Genomic DNA, 24,680 nt, shown 5'->3' on the forward strand with positions numbered 1-24,680 from the left:
GGCTGGGTGCCTGGGGGGGGGTCAGGGGCAGGGCTGGGTGCCCGGGGGGCGCCAGGGGCAGGGCTGGGTGCCCAGGAGGGGGGGTGCCAGGGGCAGGGCTGGGTGCCCAGGGGGGGGGTCAGGGGCAGGGCTGGGTGCCCAGGAGGGGGGGGGTGCCAGGGGCAGGGCTGGGTGCCCAGGAGGGGGGTCAGAGGCAGGGCTGGGTGCCCGGGGGGGGTGCCTGGGGCAGGGCTGGGTGCCCAGGAGGGGGGGTCAGGGGCAGGGCTGGGTGCCCAGGAGGGGGGGTCAGGGCTGGGTGCCCGGGGGGGGGGGGTCAGGGGCAGGGCTGGGTGCCCAGGAGGGGGGGGCAGGGCAGGGCTGGGTGCCCGGGGGGGGGCGCCAGTTGCCAGCCCAAGCGTTCAAAGCTCAGGCATAAGCCCCTCGCCCCCAGACCACAAGCGCGGCTCGTTCTCCAGCTCCCGGTTCACAGGACACTTGAGGGCCACGATTTAGAGCTTTTCTGCCCCCCCCCCCGCCCCCGAGATGGCAACTTACTGTTCTAAGGGAAGCTGAGACTCAGCCAGGCCCAGGACTCCAGGAGCGGGGGGGGAGGGGTCTCTGGAGCCGATGGCAGCACAGGGGCCTGGCGGGTACGACCCCCTGCAGCCATGTCTCAGCTGCCTAGGGGCACCCGGGGTGCGGCTCCAGGCTAGGGTGGGGATCCCTGGTATCACTTGCTTCGGGGCGCCAGGGTAGTGAATAGTCCTGAGGGGCGAGGAGTCCCCACAAGGGACAGGAGAAGAGGGGCTACGGGGCAGGGCTACGGGGCAGGGGCCGCCACGGCAGCAGGAGACACAGGGCGCTCCCTGGGGCTGCGTCCATAGCCTGGGCTGCGTTCTCTCTGGTTAGGGGCACATTCCTCATCTCCACTGGGGCTGTTACAGGTGCTGCAGACATTCTAGAGAGACTAACCCTGGGCTGCTGGGTTCCTGGGGGTGCAGTTGAGGGCTCGGTGCTGAGGGAGCAGTGGTGCAATGAGGCAATAATCCCAGAGAGGAGGGGCTGGCACATTCTGGCGTGGGCGCCGCTAATCCAGGGGAGCGATGGACGTGGCCAGTGCTGGCGTGGGCGCCGCTAATCCAGGGGAGCGATGGACGTGGCCAGTGCTGGCGTGGGCGCCGCTAATCCAGGGGAACGATGGACGTGGCCAGTGCTGGCGTGGGCGCCGCTAATCCAGGGGAGCGATGGACGTGGCCAGTGCTGGCGTGGGCGCCGCTAATCCAGGGGAGCGATGGACGTGGCCAGTGCTGGCGTGGGCGCCGCTAATCCAGGGGAGCGATGGACGTGGCCAGTGCTGGCGTGGGCGCCGCTAATCCAGGGGAGCGATGGACGTGGCCAGTGCTGGCGTGGGCGCCGCTAATCCAGGGGAGCGATGGACGTGGCCAGTGCTGGCGTGGGCGCCGCTAATCCAGGGGAGCGATGGACGTGGCCAGTGCTGGCGTGGGCGCCGCTAATCCAGGGGAGCGATGGACGTGGCCAGTGCTGGCGTGGGCGCCGCTAATCCAGGGGAGCGATGGACGTGGCCAGTGCTGGCGTGGGCGCCGCTAATCCAGGGGAGCGATGGACGTGGCCAGTGCTGGCGTGGGCGCCGCTAATCCAGGGGAGCGATGGACGTGGCCAGTGCTGGCGTGGGCCCTGCTAATCCAAGGGAGCGACGGACGTGGCCAGTGCTGGCGTGGGCGCCGCTAATCCAGGGGAGCGATGGACGTGGCCAGTGCTGGCGTGGGCGCCGCTAATCCAGGGGAGCGATGGACGTGGCCAGTGCTGGCGTGGGCGCCGCTAATCCAGGGGAGCGATGGACGTGGCCAGTGCTGGCGTGGGCGCCGCTAATCCAGGGGAGCGATGGACGTGGCCAGTGCTGGCGTGGGCACCGCTAATCCAGGGGAGCGATGGACGTGGCCAGTGCTGGCGTGGGCCCTGCTAATCCAAGGGAGCGATGGACGTGGCCAGTGCTGGCGTGGGCGCCGCTAATCCAGGGGAGTGATGGACGTGGCCAGTGCTGGCGTGGGCGCCGCTAATCCAGGGGAGCGATGGACGTGGCCAGTGCTGGCGTGGGCGCCGCTAATCCAGGGGAGCGATGGACGTGGCCAGTGCTGGCGTGGGCGCCGCTAATCCAGGGGAGCGATGGACGTGGCCAGTGCTGGCGTGGGCGCCGCTAATCCAGGGGAGCGATGGACGTGGCCAGTGCTGGCGTGGGCGCCGCTAATCCAGGGGAGCGATGGACGTGGCCAGTGCTGGCGTGGGCACCGCTAATCCAGGGGAGCGATGGACGTGGCCAGTGCTGGCGTGGGCCCTGCTAATCCAAGGGAGCGATGGACGTGGCCAGTGCAGGCGTGGGCACCGCTAATCCAGGGGAGTGATGGACGTGGCCAGTGCTGGCGTGGGCCCTGCTAATCCAAGGGAGCGATGGACGTGGCCAGTGCTGGCGTGGGCGCCGCTAATCCAGGGGAGCGATGGACGTGGCCAGTGCTGGCGTGGGCGCCGCTAATCCAGGGGAGCGATGGACGTGGCCAGTGCTGACGTGGTGCTGCAGGAAGCACAAAGTGCACTGTGCCCATGGCAGGGGCCTCGCCACACAACCTCCCTGATCCTGCCACGGCCCTTCAGCATCAGGGAATCAACCCCCAGGGCCAAACTGCCGGTGACTGTCAAGAAAGTGGGGGCACCAGAAGCTGTAGGTGGGACATGAACCAAACCAACAGCCGGCTCTGCAGGCACCCGCTGCCCACGCTGCCCGGAGCAGGCTCCAGCGTCCTGGGAACGAGTCCGACGTGCACCAGGCTGCACTTGGCTCCCCAGAGAAGAGCCAGGCTGATGGAACGTTTAGCTTCTCAACAGGAAGCACCAGGAGCTGGAGCAGGTGTGAACAGCCCCGTGGTCACCTATAGCAGGTGCAATAATCCCCTCTGGCCAGGTCATGGCACGTGGCAGCCACCCCCCACCCACATCCCATGGGGGGACAGTCTGTGATCCCAGCCTGGCCAGGGCCGTATGTAAGGGGATCCCCAGTGGCCACGTTCGTGCAGCCGGAGTCCCTCTTGCTGTGCTGCCCCGGCAGGCTGAGGGCTCTGCTCCGACCGAGCTCTTCTAGCTCAGCTGGCCGAGCGCCGGGCTCGCAGGGGAAGCAGCCCTTGATTTACGCAGTAATAGCGTCTCGCCTCCACGCCTGGATTTATCGCCGGCCGGGCCCCAGAGAGACGCTCGCGCCAAGGCAGCGGCTGTGATTTATCTCCGGCTTTTATTTCATATTCACAGGAGCTGGCGAGGGGCAGTCGTCCGGTGGAGCCAGACAGGCAGGTGGAGCCCCACTGGGCTGTCTGGCCACTGTGCTGAGCCAGGGATCTGCCCGGTGACCAGGGCGATGTGCCTGACGGACACAAGCAGCATCCCCGAGACCATCCCTAGCGGCCCCGCTCGGCGGCCCCGCTCGGCGGCCCCGCTCCGTTCCCACTGGCTGGACGGACCTGATTGGGGCCCAGGGAGGCAGAAAAGGGGCGGCAGTCCCGGCCACTGGGCCCTGCTGGACCGGGGCCCGCAGAGACGGACCGCCCGCCGGACCGGAGCCCGCAGAGACGGACCGCCCGCCGGACCGGAGCCCGCAGAGACGGACCGCCCGCCGGACCGGGGCCCGCAGAGACGGACCGCCCGCCGGACCGGGGCCCGCAGAGACGGACCGCCCGCCGGACCGGGGCCCGCAGAGACGGACCGCCCGCCGGACCGAAGCCCGTAGAGACGGACCGCCCGCCGGACCGGGGCCCGTAGAGACGGACCGCCCGCCGGACTGGGACCCCGCAGAGACGGACCGGGGCCCGTAGAGACGGACCACCCGCCGGACCGGAGCCCGTAGAGACGGACCGCCCGCCGGACCGGAGCCCGCAGAGACGGACCGCCCGCCGGACCGGAGCCCGCAGAGACGGACCGCCCGCCGGACCGGGGCCCGTAGAGACGGACCGCCCGCCGGACTGGGACCCCGCAGAGACGGACCGGGGCCCGTAGAGACGGACCGCCCGCCGGACTGGGACCCCGCAGAGATGGACCGGGGCCCGTAGAGACAGACCGCCCGCCGGACTGGGACCCCGCAGAGACGGACCGCCCGCCGGACTGGGACCCCGCAGAGACGGACCGCCCGCCGGACTGGGACCCCGCAGAGACGGACCGGGGCCCGTAGAGACGGACCGCCCGCCGGACCGGGATCCCGCAGAGACGGACCGCCCGCCGGACCGGGACCCCGCAGAGACGGACCGCCCGCCGGACCGGGACCCCGCAGAGACGGACCGCCCGCCGGACCGGGACCCCGCAGAGACGGACCGCCCGCCGGACCGGGACCCCGCAGAGACGGACCGCCCGCCGGACCGGGACCCCGCAGAGACGGACCGCCCGCCGGACCGGGACCCCGCAGAGACGGACCGCCCGCCGGACCGGGGCCCGCAGAGACGGACTGCCCGCCGGACCGGGGCCCGCAGAGACGGACCGGGGCCCGTAGAGACAGACCGCCCGCCAGACCGGAGCCCGTAGAGACGGACCGCCCGCCGGACCGGAGCCCGTAGAGACGGACCGCCCGCCGGACCGGAGCCCGTAGAGACGGACCGCCCGCCGGACCGGGGCCCGCAGAGACGGACCGGGGCCCGTAGAGACAGACCGCCCGCCAGATCGGAGCCCGTAGAGACGGACCGCCCGCCAGGATCGGAGCCCGTAGAGACGGACCGCCCGCCGGACCAGAGCCCGTAGAGACGGACCGCCCGCCGGACCGAAGCCCGTAGAGATGGACCGCCCGCCGGACCGGGGCCCGTAGAGATGGACCAGAGCCCGTAGAGACGGACCGCCCGCCAGACCAGAGCCCGCAGAGATGGACCAGAGCCCGTAGAGACGGACCGCCCGCCGGACCGGAGCCCGTAGAGACGGACCGCCCGCCGGACCGGGGCCCGTAGAGACGGACCGCCCGCCGGACCGGGGCCCGTAGAGACGGACCGCCCGCCGGACCGGGGCCCGTAGAGACGGACCGCCCGCCGGACCGGAGCCCGTAGAGACGGACCGCCCGCCGGACCAGAGCCCGTAGAGACGGACCGCCCGCCGGACCGAAGCCCGTAGAGACGGACCGCCCGCCGGACCGGGGCCCGTAGAGATGGACCGCCCGCCAGACCGGAGCCCGCAGAGATGGACCAGAGCCCGTAGAGACGGACCGCCCGCCGGACCGGAGCCCGTAGAGACGGACCGCCCGCCGGACCGGAGCCCGTAGAGACGGACCGCCCGCCGGACCGGAGCCCGTAGAGACGGACCGCCCGCCGGACCGGAGCCCGTAGAGACGGACCGCCCGCCGGACCGGAGCCCGTAGAGACGGACCGCCCGCCGGACCGGAGCCCGTAGAGACGGACCGCCCGCCGGACCGGAGCCCGTAGAGACGGACCGCCCGCCGGACCGGAGCCCGTAGAGACGGACCGCCCGCCGGACCGGAGCCCGTAGACACGGACCGCCCGCCGGACCGAAGCCCGTAGAGACGGACCGCCCGCCGGACCGGGGCCCGCAGAGATGGACCGGAGCCCGTAGAGATGGACCGCCCGCCAGACCGGAGCCCGCAGAGATGGACCGGAGCCCGTAGAGACCGACCGCCCGCCAGACCGGAGCCCGTAGAGACCGACCGCCCGCGGGATTGTGGGCTGCAGCTTCCGTCCTGCTCCCAGCATGTCGAAATTCAGGCTCTTGTAATCACGTTCAAAATCACCTGAAACGGTAAGAACCAGGCCTCCTGGGCTGGGCTTTGCTTGCGGCCACGCGGTGCCCACGAGAGGGGAGGCAGGTCGCCCACCTCGCCTGGCCTTTGCCCCTTGGCCAGCTTTGCCTAGTGGCACAGCCAGGTGGCACCTGCTCGAGGAGGCAGCCTCCCCCGCCACGCCGGACCCCACCCCGAGCCAAGCCTGCAAGAGCTCTGCTCGCCAGGGCCCACGGGGAGCCCACCTAGCCCCTACCTGAGTCAGGATGTAGCTCCCCTGGGACAGCTTCTCAATGACGTCAAAGTGATCCGTGTCGGCGATGTCCAGCAAGGAGACTGTCCAGCCAGCGGAGCGCAAGGCCTGGCGGGAAGGGAGAGCAGCGCCCAGGTCAGGAGAGAGGCCGGGTACCTCAGGGACGAGATGGGAGGGAACAGCGGCCCTGCCGCAGCTCCCCACTGGAGCACATGCCACCAGCCGGCCCATCAGCCCACGTCCCCTCCCGCCATCGCCCCCGGGAGCGCTCCGTGCCAGATCCCTGGCTACGGGGGAGGTGCTCTCGCTAGACGCCTGCACCCCCAGGTCGCTAGGATGAGCCCTCCCTTGGATGGGGCGCCCGGGCCGGGCCGTGGGTCTGGACCGTTGCCCCAGAGGGGGCCGCACCTGGAAGTACTCGCGGGACTGCCGGTGGAACTCTGGCGAGTCGTGCTGAGCCACCGCGACCAGCACCTCGCAGGCCGTCCCGGCAGGCGGCGCCGTCACGCGCAGGATGGGGCTGTGAGTCCAGGCAGCCTCCCTGGGGAGGACACGGAGCCACGGCAGAGCAGTCAGAGCCGGGGGCAGCACGCAGAGCCTGTCACTCCGCCATGCATGCGGGGGCCGGGGGAGCCCATGTCATGTGCACACTGCACCCCACAGGCCTGTACTGAATGGGGGGGACGCACACCAGGGGCAGGGGCAGGAGCCCGTCCCACACGTGCCCAGGTGCGTGTCCATGGACTGCAGGCGCCCTGCAGGGGGGAGAAGGGAGTGGGGCAGGGGGCACAGGGCCAAGGGGCGTGTTCTGGGTCCCACGCGCTCACCGGCTCATCCGGAGCGGGCTGTTCACGTAGGTGTGCGTGATGGGCTCCAGGTCGTACACTCCACTCACCAGAAAAGCTCCTAGAAAATCACCCCCCCACCTGTGTGAGGGCCCCTGGCTCAGAGCAGCCCTGCCCTGCTCCCCGCCCGGTCCCTTGCCACGGGCCCAGCCACGGCTCAGCGCAGGCCAGACACCTCCCCGCACTCAGACCCTTTCCTGTGACCGGTGTCGGCTCCCGGGTGGCTGCAGGCTCACACACCCAGGAAGCTGCTGGGGGCAGGCAGTGACTCTAGTACACGCTGGCGCGACAGAGCCTGGCTCAGCGGGGCCCCGGCTGCTCGGAGCTACGGCCCCACAAGGAACAGTAACGAAGAGCCCGGGCAACGGAGCCTTCGGGACCGGACCCTCTGCACTCTCGCGTCTCGGCAGCCTGAGCCACGTGGCTGGAGTGGGAAGGGGAGCGGGAGGCCCTGGCTCAGCGAGCCGAGCAAATACGCCAACCCTGCTTTCTGGGCAGGCAGGCCAGGGGAGCGGGGGAACCAGGGGCTACCTCTTATGTCCGGGGAGACTCCATACTCCCCCCAGTCGGTCGAGAGCACCATGGCCGCCAGGTGCGCCCCGGCTGAGTGACCGCACAGGAAAACTCCGCTGGACGGGAGCAGAGGAGACGAGCGGTGAGCAGGCGGGGAGGGGCCGGGGGCTCCGCACTGGAACTGAGGAATTCTGCCCAGCACGAAGGCGGCAGCACTCCCAGCAGTGGGTCAGTCACGCATGACAGCCCCACACGCCCGTAGGACCCCGCCGCGCCCGGGCCCATCCCGCGCCCACAGGACCCCGCCACGCCCGAGTCCATCCTGCCACACCCAGGATCCATCCCGCGCCCACAGGACTCCGCCACGCCCGAGTCCATCCTGCCACGCCCAGGATCCATCCCGCGCCCACAGGACCCCGCCACGCCCGAGTCCATCCTGCCACGCCCAGGATCCATCCCGCGCCCACAGGACCCCGCCACGCCCGAGTCCATCCTGCCACACCCAGGATCCATCCCGCGCCCACAGGACTCCGCCACGCCCGAGTCCATCCTGCCACGCCCAGGATCCATCCCGCCACGCGCGGGTCCATCCAACCTCGCCCGGGTCCATCCCGCATCCACAGGACCCCGCCACGCCCGAGTCCATCCTGCCACGCCCAGGATCCATCCCGCCACGCCCGGGTCCATCCCGCGCCCACAGGACCCCGCCACGCCCGAGTCCATCCTGCCACACCCAGGATCCATCCCGCCACGCCCGGGTCCATCCCACGTCCACAGGACCCCGCCACACCCGAGTCCATCCTGCCACGCCCAGGATCCATCCCGCCACGCGCGGGTCCATCCCACCTCGCCCGGGTCCATCCCGCGCCCACAGGACCCCGCCGCGCCCGAGTCCATCCTGCCACACCCAGGATCCATCCCACTGCGCCCGGGTCCATCCCGCACCCAGAGGACCCCGGTCCATCCCGCACCCAGAGGACCCCGCTGCGCCCCGGTCCATCCCGCACCCAGAGGACCCCGCTGCGCCCCGGTCCATCCCGCACCCAGAGGACCCCGGTCCATCCCGCACCCAGAGGACCCCGCTGCACCCCGGTCCATCCCGCGCCCAGAGGACCCCGCTGCACCCCGGTCCATCCCGCGCCCAGAGGACCCCGCTGCGCCCCGGTCCATCCCGCGCCCAGAGGACCCCGGTCCATCCCGCGCCCAGAGGACCCCGCTGCGCCCCGGTCCATCCCGCGGCCCGTGTTGCGAGCTGCTGGCGACGGGGCGGGGCAGGCGAAGGTGGGCTGCAGACGCACTCCCCACCTGATCGCTGGATACTGCTGCACCAGGAAGGCCACACTGCGCCGCACTTGCGCCACCATCGCATCCATGCAGCCTGGGCAGAGAGCAGAGTGAGGGGCCGCAGATCTGAGCGGAGGAGAGGCTGCTCCCACGGCCGGCCCCCCCCCTTACCTTTCGGAGCCACGTCATAGCCGACTGCCGCCACGGCGACGCCCCGTGTCACCAGCGGGGGCGCTGCAAAGCCCGACACCTCCTTACTGGGGAGGGAAACAGCCCTCAGTCACCTCAGCTCCCACCAGGCGGCCGAGCAGCCCCAGGGCCCGCCAGCCACGGGGGGGCTCCCAGGGCAGGGGTGGTCTGCCTGGAGGCCCTGCAGCACCCAGCCCAGGCAGAGCTACCCTCCTAGCCCCATCCACAGCTCCCAGAACGGGACTTGCCTCACCTTAAAAACTGCCAGTAGCCCCCGTGGATGTACAGGAGGAGCGGGAAGGCTGCAAGGAACAACACAGGGTGACCTGGTAGGCCAGGGTGACCTGGCTCCCTACACTGCCCCTCCCTTGCTCCCCCCCCGCCGCCCATTTACCTCCGGAGGGTTCCGTGGGTAAGTACATGTCCAGTTTCTCCCCATCACTGTCCCCGTAAGGGACGTGCAGCCGGGTCTGCAGAGTGTCCTGGGCCCTCCTGGTGCCTGTGAGGGAACGGACAAGCCACGTCCACTGGCCTCTCTGGGGTGCAGCAGGAGAGCAACCCCCTCGCCCCTGCCTGGCTCCCAGACTCTGTCTCTCGGCCTGTCCCTGGGCAGCTCCCTGGCACCACGTCCCTCCGCGCCCAAGCCCTGCAAACCCCCCCGCTTCCGGGGGACCACAAGGGAGTTAGCAATTTACAGAGAACCCCCAGCCCCCCTGTTCGGGTGGCCTGGTGGGTCCTGCCGGGGGGTCGCTGACCGGTAGCTCCTTGGGCTTGGGGCTGTTTGGATCTGTGTTTCCCGCGTCAGCAGGCAGCGCGGGGCCACGGCTGGGACCAGATACTCACTAGCATCGGCCAGTGCAGCATCCCCAGCTCTGTGCAGCAATGTCCCATCTGCCTCCATTTCTCACCCCGGGGAGCTAGTCCCTTGGCAGAACGGTCTGCCTGCCAGCCCTTTACCTTCCGCCAGCTCCCTGACGTGGGCCTCTATCACAGCGTCCTTCTCCATGCGGTGGGACCAGCGGCTCGGGGAATACTGCCTGTCCAGCTCCTGCAGGGAACACACCCCAGCCAGCTCGTTTCACCTCTTGCCTCCAACGGTGTCTGGCTCCACAAAGCTGCCGCGAGGGAGGGACAGGACCAGGCAGAGAAAAGGCCAAGAGCGTGTCCCGGCATTACAGATCTCCAGCCACCAGTGCTGTGTGATGTGAGCCTGTGCACCAGTACTCAGGCTGGAACAGCAGGGGACTGGGTGGGGGAGAGGCGCACGGGTAGACAGCCCAGGGCTGGGACGGCAGGGAGCTGCAGGCTGGGACTCAATCAGAAAGGGGCCTCGAGGTGTCTTCACGTCATCCCCAAGCACAGTCTAGAGCCTAGACCATCCCTGGCAGGTGTGTCCAACCTGCTCTGAAATATCCACAAGCCCCCGAGCCACTTACCCCAGTGTTTAACCCCCCTGGCAGGCAGGAAGCATTTCCTAATGGCCAACCTCAGCCTCCCTTGCTGCAGTTTAAGTCTATTGCTGCTTGTCCTGTCCTCAGAGACCAAGGGGAACAATTTTTCTCCCTCCTCCTTGTAACACCCTTTTAGATACTTGAAAACTGCTGTCACGTCCCCTCTCGGTCTTCTCCTTTCCAAACTAAACAAGCCCAGTTCTTTCAGCCTTCCCTCCTAGCTCATGTTCTCCAGACCTTTCATCATTCTTGCTCTTCTCTGGACCTTCTCCAATTTCTCCACATCTTTCCTGAAATGCGGTGCCCAGAGCTGGACACAATACTCCAGTTGTCGCCTAATCAGGGCAGAGTAGAGCGGAAGAACGACTCCTCGTGTCTTGCTCACAACACTCAGGGGCTGTTTCTAGACTGGCAAGTTTTTCCACAAAATCAGATGATTTTGCGGAAAAACTTGCCAGCTGTCTACACTGGTCGCTTGAATTTCCGCAAGAACACTGACGATCTCATGTAAGATCTCATGTAAGATCGTCAGTGTTCTTGCAGAAATACTGTGCTGCTCCCGTTCGGGCAAAAGCCCTCTTGTGCAAATCATTTGTGCAAGAGGGCCAGTGTAAACAGCACAGAACTGTTTTCCGCAAAAAAGCCCCGATTGCGAAAATGGCGATTGGGGCTTTTTTGCAGAAAACCGCGTCTAGATTGGCCACGGACGCTTTTCCGCAGAAAGTGCATCCTGCCAACCAAGATGTGCTTTTCCGAAAATGCTTTTAACGGAAAACTTTTCCCTTAAAAACATTTTTGGAAAATCCTGCCAGTGTAGACGTAGCCCTGTTGACTCAGCCCAGAATCATGTTTGCTTTTTTTGCAACAGTGTCACACTGTTGACTCATATTTAGCTTGTGGTCCACTATGACCCCTGGACGCCTTTCAGCAGGGCTCCCTCCTAGACGGTCGCTGCCCATCGTGTGTGTGACACGGATTGTTCCTCCCTAAGTGGAGCACTTTGCATGTGTCCTTATTGAACTTCACCCTGTTCCCCTCAGCCCATTTCTCCAGTTTGTCCAGATCATTTTGAATTCTGACCCATCCTCCAAAGCACTCACAACCCCTCCCAGCCTGGGATCATCTGCAAACTTAATAATCCCGCTCTCTGCCACTTTCTAAATCATTGAGGAAGATACTGAGCAGAACCGGACCCGCCACTGATCCCTGCGGAACTCTTCTTGATCTGCCCTCCAGCATGGCAGGAAGGGTCCTGGAACAGCTGGTTATAAACCCCAGTGGTGTCAGCCCCGAAGAAAATAACCCTGGAATGAATCAGTTTCACAGCATTGCCCAAGAGGCTTTTTCTCCTGCAAGGAGGGGCCCTGTAGACAGCTCCTTGGGACAAGAGCCTCTTCCGCAAAATGGTGGCTAATTAGGTATGCAAATGAGGCTCCGGAGATATTCCACCTTAGTCTCATTTGCATACTTCTGGCGCAGGATCGGCCCGTGTAGACCCAGCCTAAGCGAGGTCCTGAGAGCAGCTGGACAAGGACCCAGCTCCCTCCTTACCCCGCCCCCCAGGAGTACCCGAGCGGGCAGCCCCTACCTCGTCTGTCATGTCTTGCCACCGCCCCATGTCGCTGCCCCCGCCCGCCCGCACCGGCTGCGCTCGGCTCGCTGCGTGGCCAGCGCAAAGCAACCCCCTGCGGCCGCCCGCGCGCGGGGTGGGGCCGGCCCGGCCCGGCCCCATTGGCTACTCTGGGGGGGCGGAGGCGGGGGGGGGGGCACCCGGGGGGCACCCTCCAGCAAAGCGCAGGAAGCGCCGCGGGCTCCCCAGCAGCAGGGCGCACAGCTGGGTCCCTCGGCCAGGCAGCGCCCCCAGCCAGGGGAGGGGTCGCATCGTCCCGTCCGCGTCCCCACTACAGCACCTGGTGCAGAAGCTCCCCCCGCCCCCGCCTGACCAGGCCTGACCCCCCCCAACAGCTGCCGTGTAGACAAGAGGGGAGACCCCTGCCCCGGAGTGGCTAAGCGCCAAAATAACAAAGAGCGTGGTCACCCCAAGCTCCTGCAATCCCCGCTCCCCCCCCCGCTTCCACTTGGCTTGGATCAGCCCCCCCTGCAATCCCCGCTCCCCCCCCCGCTTCCACTTGGCTTGGATCAGCCCCCCGTGCAATCCCCGCTCCCCCCCCCCGCTTCCACTTGGCTTGGATCAGCCCCCCCTGCAATCCCCGCTCCCCCCCCCCCCCGCTTCCACTTGGCTTGGATCAGCCCCCCGTGCAATCCCCGCTCCCCCCCCCGCTTCCACTTGGCTTGGATCAGCCCCCCCTGCAATCCCCGCTCCCCCCCCCCCGCTTCCACTTGGCTTGGATCAGCCCCCCGTGCAATCCCCGCTCCCCCCCCCCCGCTTCCACTTGGCTTGGATCAGCCCCCCCTGCAATCCCCGCTCCCCCCCCCCGCTTCCACTTGGCTTGGATCAACCCCCCCTGCAATTCCCGCTCCCCCCCCTTCCACTTGGCTTGGATCAGCCCCCCCTGCAATCCCCGCTCCCCCCCCTTCCACTTGGCTTGGATCAACCCCCCCTGCAATCCCCGCTCCCCCCCCCCCCGCTTCCACTTGGCTTGGATCAACCCCCCCTGCAATCCCCGCTCCCCCCCCCCCGCTTCCACTTGGCTTGGATCAGCCCCCCCTGCAATCCCCGCTCCCCCCCCCTTCCACTTGGCTTGGATTAGCCCCCCTGCAATCCCCGCTCCCCCCCCCCGCTTCCACTTGGCTTGCATCAGCCCCCCCTGCAATCCCCGTTCCCCCCCCCCCGCTTCCACTTGGCTTGAATCAGCCCCCTCTGCAATCCCCGCCCCCCCCCCGCTTCCACTTGGCTTGGATCAGCCCCCCTGCAATCCCCGCTCCCCCCCCTTCCACTTGGCTTGGATCAGCCCCCCCTGCAATCCCCGCTCCCCCCCCCCCCCCCGCTTCCACTTGGCTTGGATCAGCCCCCCCTGCAATCTCCGTTCCCCCCCCCCCCGCTTCCACTTGGCTTGGATCAGCCCCCCCTGCAATCTCCGTTCCCCCCCCCCCCCGCTTCCACTTGGCTTGGATCAGCCCCCTCTGCAATCCCCGCCCCCCCCCGCTTCCACTTGGCTTGGATCAGCCCCCCTGCAATCCCCGCTCCCCCCCCTTCCACTTGGCTTGGATCAGCCCCCCCTGCAATCCCCGCTCCCCCCCCCCCCCCCGCTTCCACTTGGCTTGGATCAGCCCCCCCTGCAATCTCCGTTCCCCCCCCCCCCCGCTTCCACTTGGCTTGGATCAGCCCCCCCTGCAATCCCCGCTCCCCCCCCCCGCTTTCATTTGGCTTGGACCAACCCCCCCCTGCAATCCCCGCTCCCCCCCCCGCTTTCATTTGGCTTGGACCAACCCCCCCCCGGAATCCCCGCTCCCCCCCCCCCGCTTTCATTTGGCTTGGACCAACCCCCCCTGCAATCCCCGCTCCCCCCCCGCTTTCATTTGGCTTGGATCAGCCCCCCCTGCAATCCCCGCTCCCCCCCCCCGCTTCCACTTGGCTTGGATCAGCCCCCCCTGCAATCCCCGCTCCCCCCCCCCCCCGCTTCCACTTGGCTTGGATCAGCCCCCCCTGCAATTCCCCCCCCCCCGCTTCCACTTGGCTTGGATCAGCCCCCCCTGCAATCCCCGCTCCCCCCCCCCCCCCGCTTCCACTTGGCTTGGATCAGCCCCCCCTGCAATCCCCGCTCCCCCCCCCCCGCTTCCACTTGGCTTGGATCAGCCCCCCCTGCAATCCCCGCTCCCCCCCCCCCCCGCTTCCACTTGGCTTGGATCAGCCCCCCCCCTGCAATCTCCGTTCCCTCCCCCCCCCCGCTTCCACTTGGCTTGGATCAGCCCCCCCTGCAATCCCCGCTCCCCCCCCCCCGCTTCCACTTGGCTTGGATCAGCCCCCCCTGCAATCCCCGCTCCCCCCCCCCCGCTTCCACTTGGCTTGGATCAGCCCCCCCCCTGCAATCTCCGTTCCCTCCCCCCCCCCGCTTCCACTTGGCTTGGATCAGCCCCCCTGCAATCCCCGCTCCCCCCCCCCCCCCCCGCTTTCATTTGGCTTGGACCAACCCCCCCTGCAATCCCCGCTCCTCCCCCCCCGCTTCCACTTGGCTTGGATCAGCCCCCCTGCAATCCCCGCTCCCCCCCCCCCCCCCCCGCTTTCATTTGGCTTGGACCAACCCCCCCTGCAATCCCCGCTCCCCCCCCGCTTCCACTTGGCTTGGATCAGCCCCCCCTGCAATCCCCGCTCCCCCCCCCGCTTTCATTTGGCTTGGACCAACCCCCCCCCCGGAATCCCGCCACGGTCTCGCCCCTCTGCACCCGCCCCGGGGCTGCGCGGCTCGGGGCGGGGCGGGGCGAACGCGCTGCGGGCCGGGGGGGCCCTGGGCGATGGGGGGGGGCAGTGACCCCGTGACCGCCCCGCCCCGCATCCGAGGACGTTTCCCGCCAGGCCGCTGATTGGTGGCCCGGGGCGCGCGCGGGACTGGCCCGCTGCTGATTGGCCGGCGCCGCTGGAGGAGCCGAGGCGCGCGGGCCCCTGCGCAGCAGCAGCGGGATGAGCCACCTGAGCGCGCCCGGGCCCGGCTCCCCCGCCAAGGCGCGTGGGCAGATCCAGGTGCGGGGGGGCGGGGGGGTTCGGGATGCCGGGTTCGGGGGGGGCGCAGGCCCGGGGGGGGGTTCGGGATGCCGGGTTCGGGGGGGGGCGCAGGCCCGGGGGGGGGTTCGGGATGCGGGGTTCGGGGGGGGGCGCAGGCCCGGGGGGGGGTTCGGGATGCCGGGTTCGGGGGGGGCGGGCCCGGGGGGGTTCGGGATGCCGGGTTCGGGGGGGGGCGCAGGCCCGGGGGGGGGGTTCGGGATGCCGGGTTCGGGGGGGGCGCAGGCCCGGGGGGGGGTTCGGGATGCCGGGTTCGGGGGGGGGGCGCAGGCCCGGGGGGGGGGTTCGGGATGCCGGGTTCGGGGGGGGCGGGCCCGGGGGGGTTCGGGATGCCGGGTTCGGGGGGGGGCGCAGGCCCGGGGGGGGGTTCGGGATGCCGGGGTTCGGGGGGGCGCAGGCCCGGGGGGGGGGTTCGGGATGCCGGGTTCGGGGGGGGCGCAGGCCCGGGGGGGTTCGGGATGCCGGGGTTCGGGGGGGGCGGGCCCGGGGGGGTTCGGGATGCCGGGTTCGGGGGGGGGTGCAGGCCCGGGGGGGTTCGGGATGCCGGGTTCGGGGGGGCGCAGGCCCGGGGGGGGGGTTCGGGATGCCGGGTTCGGGGGGGGCGCAGGCCCGGGGGGGTTCGGGATGCCGGGGTTCGGGGGGGGCGGGCCCGGGGGGGTTCGGGATGCCGGGTTCGGGGGGGCGCAGGCCCGGGGGGGGGTTCGGGATGCCGGGGTTCGGGGGGGCGCAGGCCCGGGGGGGGGTTCGGGATGCCGGGTTCGGGGGGGGCGCAGGCCCGGGGGGGGGTTCGGGATGCCGGGTTCGGGGGGGGCGCAGGCCCGGGGGGGGGTTCGGGATGCCGGGGTTCGGGGGGGGCGGGCCCGGGGGGGTTCGGGATGCCGGGTTCGGGGGGGCGCAGGCCCGGGGGGGGGTTCGGGATGCCGGGGTTCGGGGGGGCGCAGGCCCGGGGGGGGGTTCGGGATGCCGGGGTTCGGGGGGGGGGTGCAGGCCCGGGGGGGGTTCTGGATGCCGGGGTTCGGGGGGGGGGTGCAGGCCCGGGGGGGGTTCTGGATGCCGGGGTTCGGGGGGGGTGCAGGCCCGGGGGGGGTTCTGGATGCCGGGGTTCGGGGGGGCGCAGGCCCGGGGGGGTTCTGGATGCCGGGGTTCGGGGGGCGGGCCCGGGGGGGGTTCTGGATGCCGGGGTTCGGGGGGGCGCAGGCCCGGGGGGGGTTCTGGATGCCGGGGTTCGGGGGGCGGGCCCGGGGGGGTTCGGGATGCCGGGGTTCGGGGGGGGTGCAGGCCCGGGGGGGTTCGGGATGCCGGGGTTCGGGGGGGCGCAGGCCCGGGGGGGTTCGGGATGCCAGGGTTCGGGGGGGATGCAGGCCCGGGGGGGGGTTCGGGATGCCGGGGTTCGGGGGGGGCGCAAGCCCGGGGGGGGTTCTGGATGCCGGGGTTCGGGGGGGCGCAGGCCCGGGGGGGTTCGGGATGCCGGGGTTTGGGGGGGCGCAGGCCAGGGGGGGTTCGGGATGCCGGGGTTCGGGGGGGGCGGGCCCGGGGGGGTTCGGGATGCCGGGGTTCGGGGGGCGGGGGCAGGCCCGGGGGGGGGGTTCGGGATGCCGGGTTCGGGGGGGGCGGGCCCGGGGGGGTTCGGGATGCCGGGGTTCGGGGGGGCGCAGGCCCGGGGGGGGGTTCGGGATGCCGGGGTTCGGGGGGGCGCAGGCCCGGGGGGGGTTCGGGGGGGCGCAGGCCCGGGGGGGGTTCGGGATGCCGGGGTTCGGGGGGGCGCAGGCCCGGGGGTGGCGTTCGGATGCCGCGGTTCGGGGGGGCGCAGGCCCGGGGGGGTTCGGGATGCCGGGGTTCGGGGGGGGTGAAGGCCCGGGGGGGGTTCGGGATGCCGGGGTTCGGGGGGGCGCAGGCCCGGGGGGGTTCGGGATGCCGGGGTTCGGGGGGGCGCAGGCCCGGGGGGGGTTCGGGATGCCGGGGTTCGGGGGGGCGCAGGCCCGGGGGTGGCGTTCGGATGCCGGGGTTCGGGGGGGCGCAGGTCCGGGGGGGTTCGGGATGCCGGGGTTCGGGGGGGGTGAAGGCCCGGGGGGGGGTTCGGGATGCCGGGGTTCGGGGGGGCGCAGGCCCGGGGGGGTTCGGGATGCCGGGGTTCGGGGGGGCGCAGGCCCGGGGGGGGTTCGGGATGCCGGGGTTCGGGGGGGCGCAGGCCCGGGGGTGGCGTTCGGATGCTGGGGTTCGGGGGGGGCTCACTCAGCCCCGGTCTCAGGTCGTTTCCTGTCTCCCCAGGTGATTTTCGGGCCCATGTTCTCCGGGAAGAGGTAGGGGCTGCGGGGTTCTCGCTGGGGGGTCCCTCGTCGAGTCTCCGGGGGTGGGTCGCGCTGCCCGAGGCTGGGCTGGGGCCCCGGGGCAGGGGCTGGCGCTTAAGCTGCTTTGCTGGGCGTCCGTGCCTAGATCAGCTGCTAGCGGAGCCACAAAGGGCCCTTCGTGCTGCCCACCTGCCTCCCCAGGTCCCTGCTCCCATCACAGGGCTGCCAGCTGGCCTCTGTGTCCTTGGTAGGCCTGCCCCCGCTGCGCTGCCTCCTGCTGGGATGCTGCTTTGCATTGGGGGAATCCTTGGCGGTAATAGCCATTCCTGCCCCTGTGCTAGCCTCATGCTGGGGCTGATTGTCTTGTAGCACGGAGCTCCTGCGCCGGGTCCGCAGATTCCAGATTGCACAGTACAAATGCCTTTTGATAAAGTATGCCAAGGACACGCGCTACGGCACCAATGGGGTCTCCACACACGACAGGTGAGCTCATCCCAGTATCGGGGCGGGTAACTATAGAGAACTCTGCTTACAGTTCACCAGGCCTGCCTTCAGTGGTGCTTGTCTAGGCACTTGGCAGCCCTTCGGCCCTCCACATGCTGCTTTCAGGAGGGGTGTTCTTTACAGCTAGCTGACCCGCAGCCGCAGCAAGTGTAAGTGGCACAGGGTTAGGCCCCTCAGAACAGCTTGAACCCTCTGTGACGTAGTGGGGGTACTTGCTGGGCTGTGGTGACCCCTGCTGTCTGGAGCAAGACCCAGCAGGGAAAGCCTCACTCTGCAAAGGTAATGCCAAACTTGTTGAACCACCCCCCCCCATGGAGAGGAACAAAGGAAGGGGGATGCTGCCCTGGCTGGGGGGCAGGGCTGGAAGAGGGTTAGTGAGTTGTTGGCTGGAAGCATGGAGGAGACAGCCTAGGGAAAGGGGCTGGAGTTTAGGGGCCCAGTCTCCCCCATCTCAAGGGGGCCTGAGGCATCCTAGCCCAGCTCTGTGACCAGATTCCATCTGTGCTGTGCTGTATCCTGGAGAGGCAATAAACTTCCTCTATTCCACCGGCTGGTGCAGTCTGTTTGTGCCATTTCGGGGTGCAGGAGACAGGGGAACCCCATCGCGCCGTCACACCCTTGTTTTTTCATAGCTCCTTCCTATGTAGAACCACTCTTGCCAGCTGCCCATTCCTCTTTGCAGGAATACCATGGAGGCTCTGTCAGCCTGCTGCCTCAAAGATGTGCACCAGGAGGCGCTTGGGTCAGCTGTAATTGGTATTGATGAGGGGCAGTTTGTAAGTTCTCCATATCCCTGTCTGCTATTGTTTCCTGTTCAATAACCTTGGAGGGGTTGATGCTCATAGGATGGGAAATGCAAAGAAAAATCTTAGACGCTACATGTTAAGGGGTCAAATAGTCTTGTGTGGAGCTCTTGTCGTCCCACCATATCTGTGTGACCTAGTGTCATCCCTTACAGCACTTGCTATGGGGCCATGCTTAGTCTGAACCCATGGTGTAGCCAGAAGGGCCCACTTGGGTGGGCCCCGACCCCAGGTTGCTGGGCAATGATGGGGGTGGGGGTTAAGCCCTGACTAGAGTGTCTGGCAGGGCAGAGAGGTGAGCCTAGATGCCACGTAAGTGGGCCATGGCCCACTCAGGGTTACCTCCCACTGCACCCCTGGTCTGAATTGGGAAGACTCCCCTTTGCTCAGGTAATGTTGCTTGCTAGCTGGGGCCCTGTCCTGCTGTGGTGGGGGAGCTTCTGAATTCAAGGCTGCCGGCAGCACTTCTTCTGAGCTGTGCTCTGTGTCCTGAAACTCCTTTTTGTGCTGGTCTAGTTCCCAGACATTGTGGAGTTTTGCGAAGCGATGGCCAATGCAGGGAAAACCGTAATCGTTGCTGCCCTTGATGGGACCTTCCAGAGGAAGGTAACTTCTCGTAACAGAATAACTGGCTCCTCCTTAGTGCTCTGTTGCTGTACCAAGCTGCCTGTCTTTTTGCTGCAGGCGTTTGGGAGCATCCTCAACCTGGTCCCCTTGGCGGAGAGCGTGGTGAAGCTGAACGCTGTGTGCATGGAGTGTTACCGGGAAGCTTCATACACCAAGAGGCTGGGAGCTGAGAGGGAGGTAAGAATCTAGGCAAAATGATCTGCCCATCGTATGTACGCTCAGGAGGAAGGAGCATCCCCTTCTACCCTTCTCTCTCCTGCCAGGTTGAAGTCATTGGAGGGTCAGACAAGTATCACTCTGTCTGTCGCGTCTGCTACTTCAGGAAGCGACCTCAGCAGGCTGGACTGGACACGAAGGAGAACCTGCCTGTGGGGCCCAAACAGCTGGATGTCAGAGCCTCCCGGAAGGTCCTGGCTTCTTTACAGATGCAGTTTAGCTCCACAAACTGAGCAGGGGCAGCTAGAGACTGCAGCTGTGGCCCTTCCTTAGGGCTCGCTTCCCCTGTGTTCAGCCCAGAGCTGTCTCGGGGCTTTGCTTGTGCACGCTGAGCTACAAAGAACCAGGCAAGCCTCCCTGGAAAAGGGATGAGGGGAGAACAATGACAAACAGGAATCGGGCAAGTCCTTTGCCAAGGAACCTGGGCAAGAAACTGGAGGCAGCCAGACTTGCAATGTTATAGACCCTGTTCCTAACGAGCTTATGGATCTGGATGCCCCGTCTCTAGGTGCCTGTGGGTCCAGAGGACCCAATTGCTTTAGCCTCTTCATTTTACTGCCTTGTACTCCATGTAAGGTGAAGGGCCTTAGTCCTCCTATCAGTGCATGCCAGCCCTTAGCCTCCCTCCTGAGTCCCCATTTTCCCCCACGATACTTATGCAGCTCATGAATTTCCCTTGCCCGTTCCACTTCAGTGACTGCCCAATTTGAGGCCTTTTCTCTCATTTAAATTTGCTCAGTGACAATGCAGAGTTGGCCTAAATCAAGGCTTTCCTATTCCAAGGGTCCCCTTCTGCCCCCCCTGTTCCCAGCAGTGAAGGGGGCCTTGGTGTGTTGCGTTTTGAGGGTGAGGTGGAGGTTCTGTTTTTAGTTTGTGCTACAGCTGTGAGGCTCTGCTCCTCCCTGAGCACCCCCCATGAGGGAACAGAATGGACGCCACCGTGACTGGAGGGTGATCAAGCTTTTAAGAGGCTCGCCTGAGGTGAGGTGCAGCTGGGGCTGCTGTTAAAGGGCAGTAGCTGCGTCAGTGGAGCCCAGATCTGTCACTATGCACAGCTGCTCCCTGCAAACTCTCCTTGGGGCAGACAGCTGTCCAAGGCCCTGGGGCCTCACCAGAAGGGCGTGCAGGCGGGGCTCTGAGGAGCATTGCATGTCCCACCCTTGTCGAGTGAATCTATGACTTGCCCTATGGCGCTGCTGTCCCAAGAACTGGCTGCGTAAGTGAGGGCCTCCCTCCAACATGGACCTGAGCGCGCCTGTCTGCTTCCACTCTTATCTGCATTTCTTCCGGTGTCCTTAGCAAAGCTCTCTCCCCTTTCTCTCTAGGGCTTGGTCTCTCCCACTGGTGCCTCATGCCCATGGCAGCTGGCTGGCTGAAGCCCCTGGCCACTAAGTAGCAAGCATTTTGTAGTCCCTGGCCATGAGCACAGACCTTCCCTTCCCTGGAGAAAGCAACTGGCACCACCCTGCCTTGTCACCTGGGCTTACGCTCACCATGCCCGGCTTGCTGCTTTGGGAGGGACTGAGCCCTGACTCAGGGAGGCTTACCGTGCTCCAGGCTGCACCATTAGCAGAGGGGGTTCATTGCTTAGTGCTGGGTCTAACTGCAGGGGGAACCTTTACAATGAAATGAAATGTAATGAAACTCAGTGTGCCATGCATCAATGCCCATGGGCACGGTGTTCTTGCTGAGGCCGGGGTGGTGCTCCTGGTCCTGGTCCTGTACTGACCCAGGGCCTGTGCTGGAAGTGTCATGTCATACAGCTTAGTTAGGGGAGCTGCCTGCAGGCTCTCCAACTCCACCGCCCTTGCAGCCATGGGGTCAGTGGTGCTGTGCTAAAAATAGGCATGTGCAATGATTACACAGTGCTTGGCTCAGATCAGCTTGCTCTAGGCAGAATGCTGCATTTCCTAACCTACCCTCAAGGCAGGAAGCCCACCCTTTCCTAAGCAGAAATAGTGCAGAGGGCTAAACAGGCATTCGGCCGCACCGAGGGAGGGAAAGTCCACATCCCCCCTGCCCTCAGAGCGCCCCAGCCCCAGACAGGCAGCAGCCACAAGTGGAAAAAGGCTTTATTCCAGCTCCCCACAGGGAAACAAGTATTGAAACCAGTCAGCTTAGGCTTACGGCTCCCACATTGCTTCCCAGAACAGGGGCACTTGGGAAGTAGCAACCTGAGACTTTACCCACCAGGAAAACTGAGCAGGGAGAGTACACAAGGCAGAACAGCTGTCCTTGTCCCTGCTTTGCTGCTTCAGAGGCAGGAGACGGGTGACGCCCCAGGCCCCTGCGAGGAGCAGTTGCTGGGGTTGGAGGAGGCAGAGTTGTGCTCTGAACACAGAGGAGCGTCTCCCTCAGCCCAAAGCTACCCAACCTGCTCAGGGAGAGCAGGAGAAAACAGTGCAGCTCAGCACCCCACCCCTGTGCACAGGCCCCCATCAGTGCAGGAAGGCTGCAGCAGGTGCCCTCTGCCTGGGGCATCTCACCCCATGTGGGACCCACAGAGCAGCCCCCGTTGCTGGGGGCGAGGTAAGGCACAGCCCCTAACGAGGCAGCAAAACTCAAAAAGCTCTATATACAGATCAGGGTTTGCAAGAGGGTTAGTCCTGCCCTGCGGCACCAAGCTCACCCAGCAGTGGAGGGGAGGAGCCAGTCGGGAACTGCTGGGCCAGGCACAGACCGGCAGAGCAAGGTAGCAGCTGGGGATCCAGACATCCCGCAGGCAAGGTGGCACTTAGGGAGGCCAACCTGCAAGGGCTGGTGCAGCGGCAGCCAGGACAGGAGTGGGGGTGTAAAGTTCACCCGTGTGTGGAACAAGAGAAAATGAGTGAAAATCCCAGTGTTGGCACAGCTGGGAGGGGGCCAGGCTGCAGCGGCCAGCCCTGTCCAAACAGGAAGAGGTGGCCTGCCTGGATGCAGGCCCCTGCACAGCCCTCAGCCACCTGAGCTGAGGGAAGCCCCACCCCCATGCAGATACCTGCCTCCTGCAGGCACAGCCAGCGGCTCTCCGTGCGGAAGGGGCAAGTCGCACGTCCTGCCTCCTCCCCCTGCGCGCCCCAGGGCTCAGCCAGGGAGCTTCCAGCCTCTCCTTGGGCCTTCTCACACCAACGCCCTGTTAAGCAGCCACCACTCACCTGCCCCCACCCCTAGTCAAGGTACCCCCTGCCCCACAAGAACTGCACTTGTGCAGTGCTCCCTGGTGGCCCAGGGCTCAGTAGGTGGGTGGGGGCTGGTAGCCCTCCGTGGTCTCTCCGGTCTGGGTGAAGGGCGGCTGCTGGTAGTTGTCATGACTGACATCAGGGTACACGGAGTAGGGGGTGGAGGGGGCTGGGCTGGGGTCGACGTAGCTGTTGGTAAAATCCTCCACGCCCATCCTGTACCTCTGGAGAGCAAAGGTGATCAGGAGCCCCTAGAAAGAGAGCAGCTGTCAGCAAAGCCAAGCCCTGCAGGTTCCAGGGCCTGTTCACCCCGGGGATGCAGGGCAGGTCACAGCGACGCTGCCCGATCCAGGCTGATGGGGTGCTCCAGCCTCCTCCCCACGGGACCGAGGCCCGAGCCCTGTGGGCGAGGAAAGCGCCACTCACCCAGGAGAAGATGGAGAAGAAGCTGAAGGCAATGGCCGCTCGGGCCGAGTCGGCCCCCACACTCACATTGTCCAGCTGCGTCACAGACCACTGGCTGGTCAGGAAGCAAAAGCCGATGAACCACAGGAAGGTCCAGAGAGCTTGGGGGGAGGGGGAGAGAGAGCACAATGGATGGGTCCTGCAGCCTTGCCAGGGGGCAAGCCCATCCCCTACCCCACATGGAGGGCTTAAGGTCACCCAGCGCCCATGGGGCGGGCAGGGCCTAAGCAGCCCTGTGGGCTTCCACTCCCCGAGCATCACCCAGCACTTGGCTGGCAGCCTCCTGGGCTAGGTGCGGAGCCCCCTGGCCCCATGCTCTGGCAAGGGGGCAGGAAGGGTCACCACTGGGCACGCGGCTGAGGCACTTTCTGCCAGGCAGAAGCAGAACCGAGCTCAGCTGGGCATGGCGCTGAAAGAACCAGCCAGCCAAGGAGATGGACAAGGGCAGCCACTAGTGCAGAAGCCCTAAGGTGGGGGGCGTTTCTCACTGCTCTGGGCAGTGCTCTGGCTCATGTCACACAAGGATCATCACGGCCCCGTCTCAGGAAGCCTCCGAATCAGCCAGGCCCGGCCCCCGCTGCCCCAGCGGCCCTTACCTGAAAAGCCCAAGTCGGCCAGGACCAGGTACTTGCGGTCCGCAGCGCTGCTGAGCTGAGGGAAGTAGATGTCGATGCAGAAGAAGAAGATGCAGGCCAGGAAGGCCAGGACGCCGATGGCGATGCCGTAGCGGCAGGCGTCCTCGTTGTGGTTGAAGATGCAGTGGAGCTGAGCCGAGTCGTGCGGGTTGATGTAGCCCTCACCGAAGATGCAGGAGAACACGATGAGGGCGAACACCTGGGGGCAGCCTGGCGTCAGCGGGCAGAAGCGGAGCCACTCGGAGGACCCCGCATGTCCAGCTGCACCTGGCTGCCACGCCAGGCGGGTGTTCGTGCCGTGCAGAGAGGGCTAAGGGGCACTTTGGCCAGGCTGGCCCCAGGGCCACCCACCCACCTCTGGGTGGGGAGGATGCCCAGGAAGCAGGGAAAAGGCTGCACTGGGGCAGTGCACGGGGTGGGCACTGTCATTAGGGGCCGGGCTGCGACTCCGGATTTGCATATTAACGGGAGCAGGGGACTGAACTGCACCCCTGGGTAAGGGGGGGACACGGCTTGGCACTGCCCCCCGCAGCAGTGCAAGGCGGCACCAGCCAGAAACTCCCCAGCAGCCGCCTGGCCCCGGAGGGTCCCGCAGCAGCTGAACGCGGGGGCGCCCCGGTCCAGGCAGCGCTGGCGAGACGCCCGGCAGGCCCCGCGCTCACGTGCCTGGCACCCGGCGGCCGGAGCAGTCAGCTGATGGGCTGCTGCCGCGCCCCGAGGGGGCGGACACGGGCGGCTCCTCCCGCACCCGGCAGCGCCCGAGCTCGGGCTGGAGCGGGGCCAGCGGGCCGACGCGCAGCAGGAAGCCTCGCGCCCCGCCCCAGGGGCCCGCGCCCCGGGAGCCCCCCCGCGCCCCGCGCCGCTCACCGCGCTCAGCAGCCGCGTCAGGACCTGCGGCCGCTGCAGGAAGCGCAGCAGGTCGAAGGTGCCGCCGGCCCTGGCCGCTCCGTAGGCCCCGCCGCTCTCCATGCTGCAGCCGCCCAGCCTGCGCGCCCCGCCCGCTTGAGCCCCGCGCCCCGCCCCGG

At 67.4% G+C, this 24,680-nt stretch overlaps 3 protein-coding genes across 8 annotated transcripts; 1 reads left to right on the forward strand and 2 right to left on the reverse strand.

Moving 5' to 3' along the window:
- Positions 1-3,258: 3,258 nt before the first annotated feature.
- On the reverse strand, positions 3,259-12,016 carry LOC106731355 (kynurenine formamidase). Of its 6 annotated transcripts, XM_075904158.1 has the most exons (11): positions 11,870-12,012; positions 9,788-9,878; positions 9,225-9,329; positions 9,084-9,132; positions 8,813-8,898; positions 8,663-8,735; positions 7,376-7,473; positions 6,827-6,905; positions 6,408-6,540; positions 6,003-6,107; positions 5,582-5,758 (listed from the first exon to the last, which is right to left on the reverse strand). In XM_075904158.1, the coding sequence occupies exons 1-11, from the start codon at positions 11,897-11,899 to the stop codon at positions 5,729-5,731; spliced, it is 879 nt and encodes a 292-aa protein (XP_075760273.1). In that variant the 5' UTR covers positions 11,900-12,012; the 3' UTR covers positions 5,582-5,728. The 6 variants fall into 6 exon arrangements, with proteins under 6 accessions (XP_075760272.1, XP_075760273.1, XP_075760274.1 ...); XM_075904159.1 differs by lacking the exon at positions 9,225-9,329 and having other exon boundaries at positions 11,870-12,015; XM_075904161.1 differs by lacking the exon at positions 6,408-6,540 and having other exon boundaries at positions 5,622-5,758; positions 11,870-12,014.
- A 2,757-nt stretch (positions 12,017-14,773) lies between these two features.
- TK1 (thymidine kinase 1) lies at positions 14,774-21,045 on the forward strand. Its single transcript, XM_075904168.1, has 7 exons — positions 14,774-14,920; positions 17,228-17,259; positions 17,617-17,730; positions 18,434-18,527; positions 19,071-19,160; positions 19,239-19,358; positions 19,445-21,045. Exons 1-7 carry the CDS (start codon positions 14,861-14,863, stop codon positions 19,628-19,630), a joined length of 696 nt encoding a protein of 231 aa, XP_075760283.1. The 5' UTR covers positions 14,774-14,860; the 3' UTR covers positions 19,631-21,045.
- A 408-nt stretch (positions 21,046-21,453) lies between these two features.
- Positions 21,454-24,680, reverse strand: SYNGR2 (synaptogyrin 2). Its single transcript, XM_075904169.1, has 4 exons — positions 24,523-24,680; positions 23,617-23,854; positions 22,982-23,121; positions 21,454-22,806 (listed from the first exon to the last, which is right to left on the reverse strand). The coding sequence occupies exons 1-4, from the start codon at positions 24,622-24,624 to the stop codon at positions 22,609-22,611; spliced, it is 678 nt and encodes a 225-aa protein (XP_075760284.1). The 5' UTR covers positions 24,625-24,680; the 3' UTR covers positions 21,454-22,608.

This window comes from Pelodiscus sinensis, chromosome 20, assembly GCF_049634645.1.
Source record: "Pelodiscus sinensis isolate JC-2024 chromosome 20, ASM4963464v1, whole genome shotgun sequence".
NCBI classification, from domain to species: Eukaryota; Metazoa; Chordata; order Testudines; family Trionychidae; genus Pelodiscus; species Pelodiscus sinensis.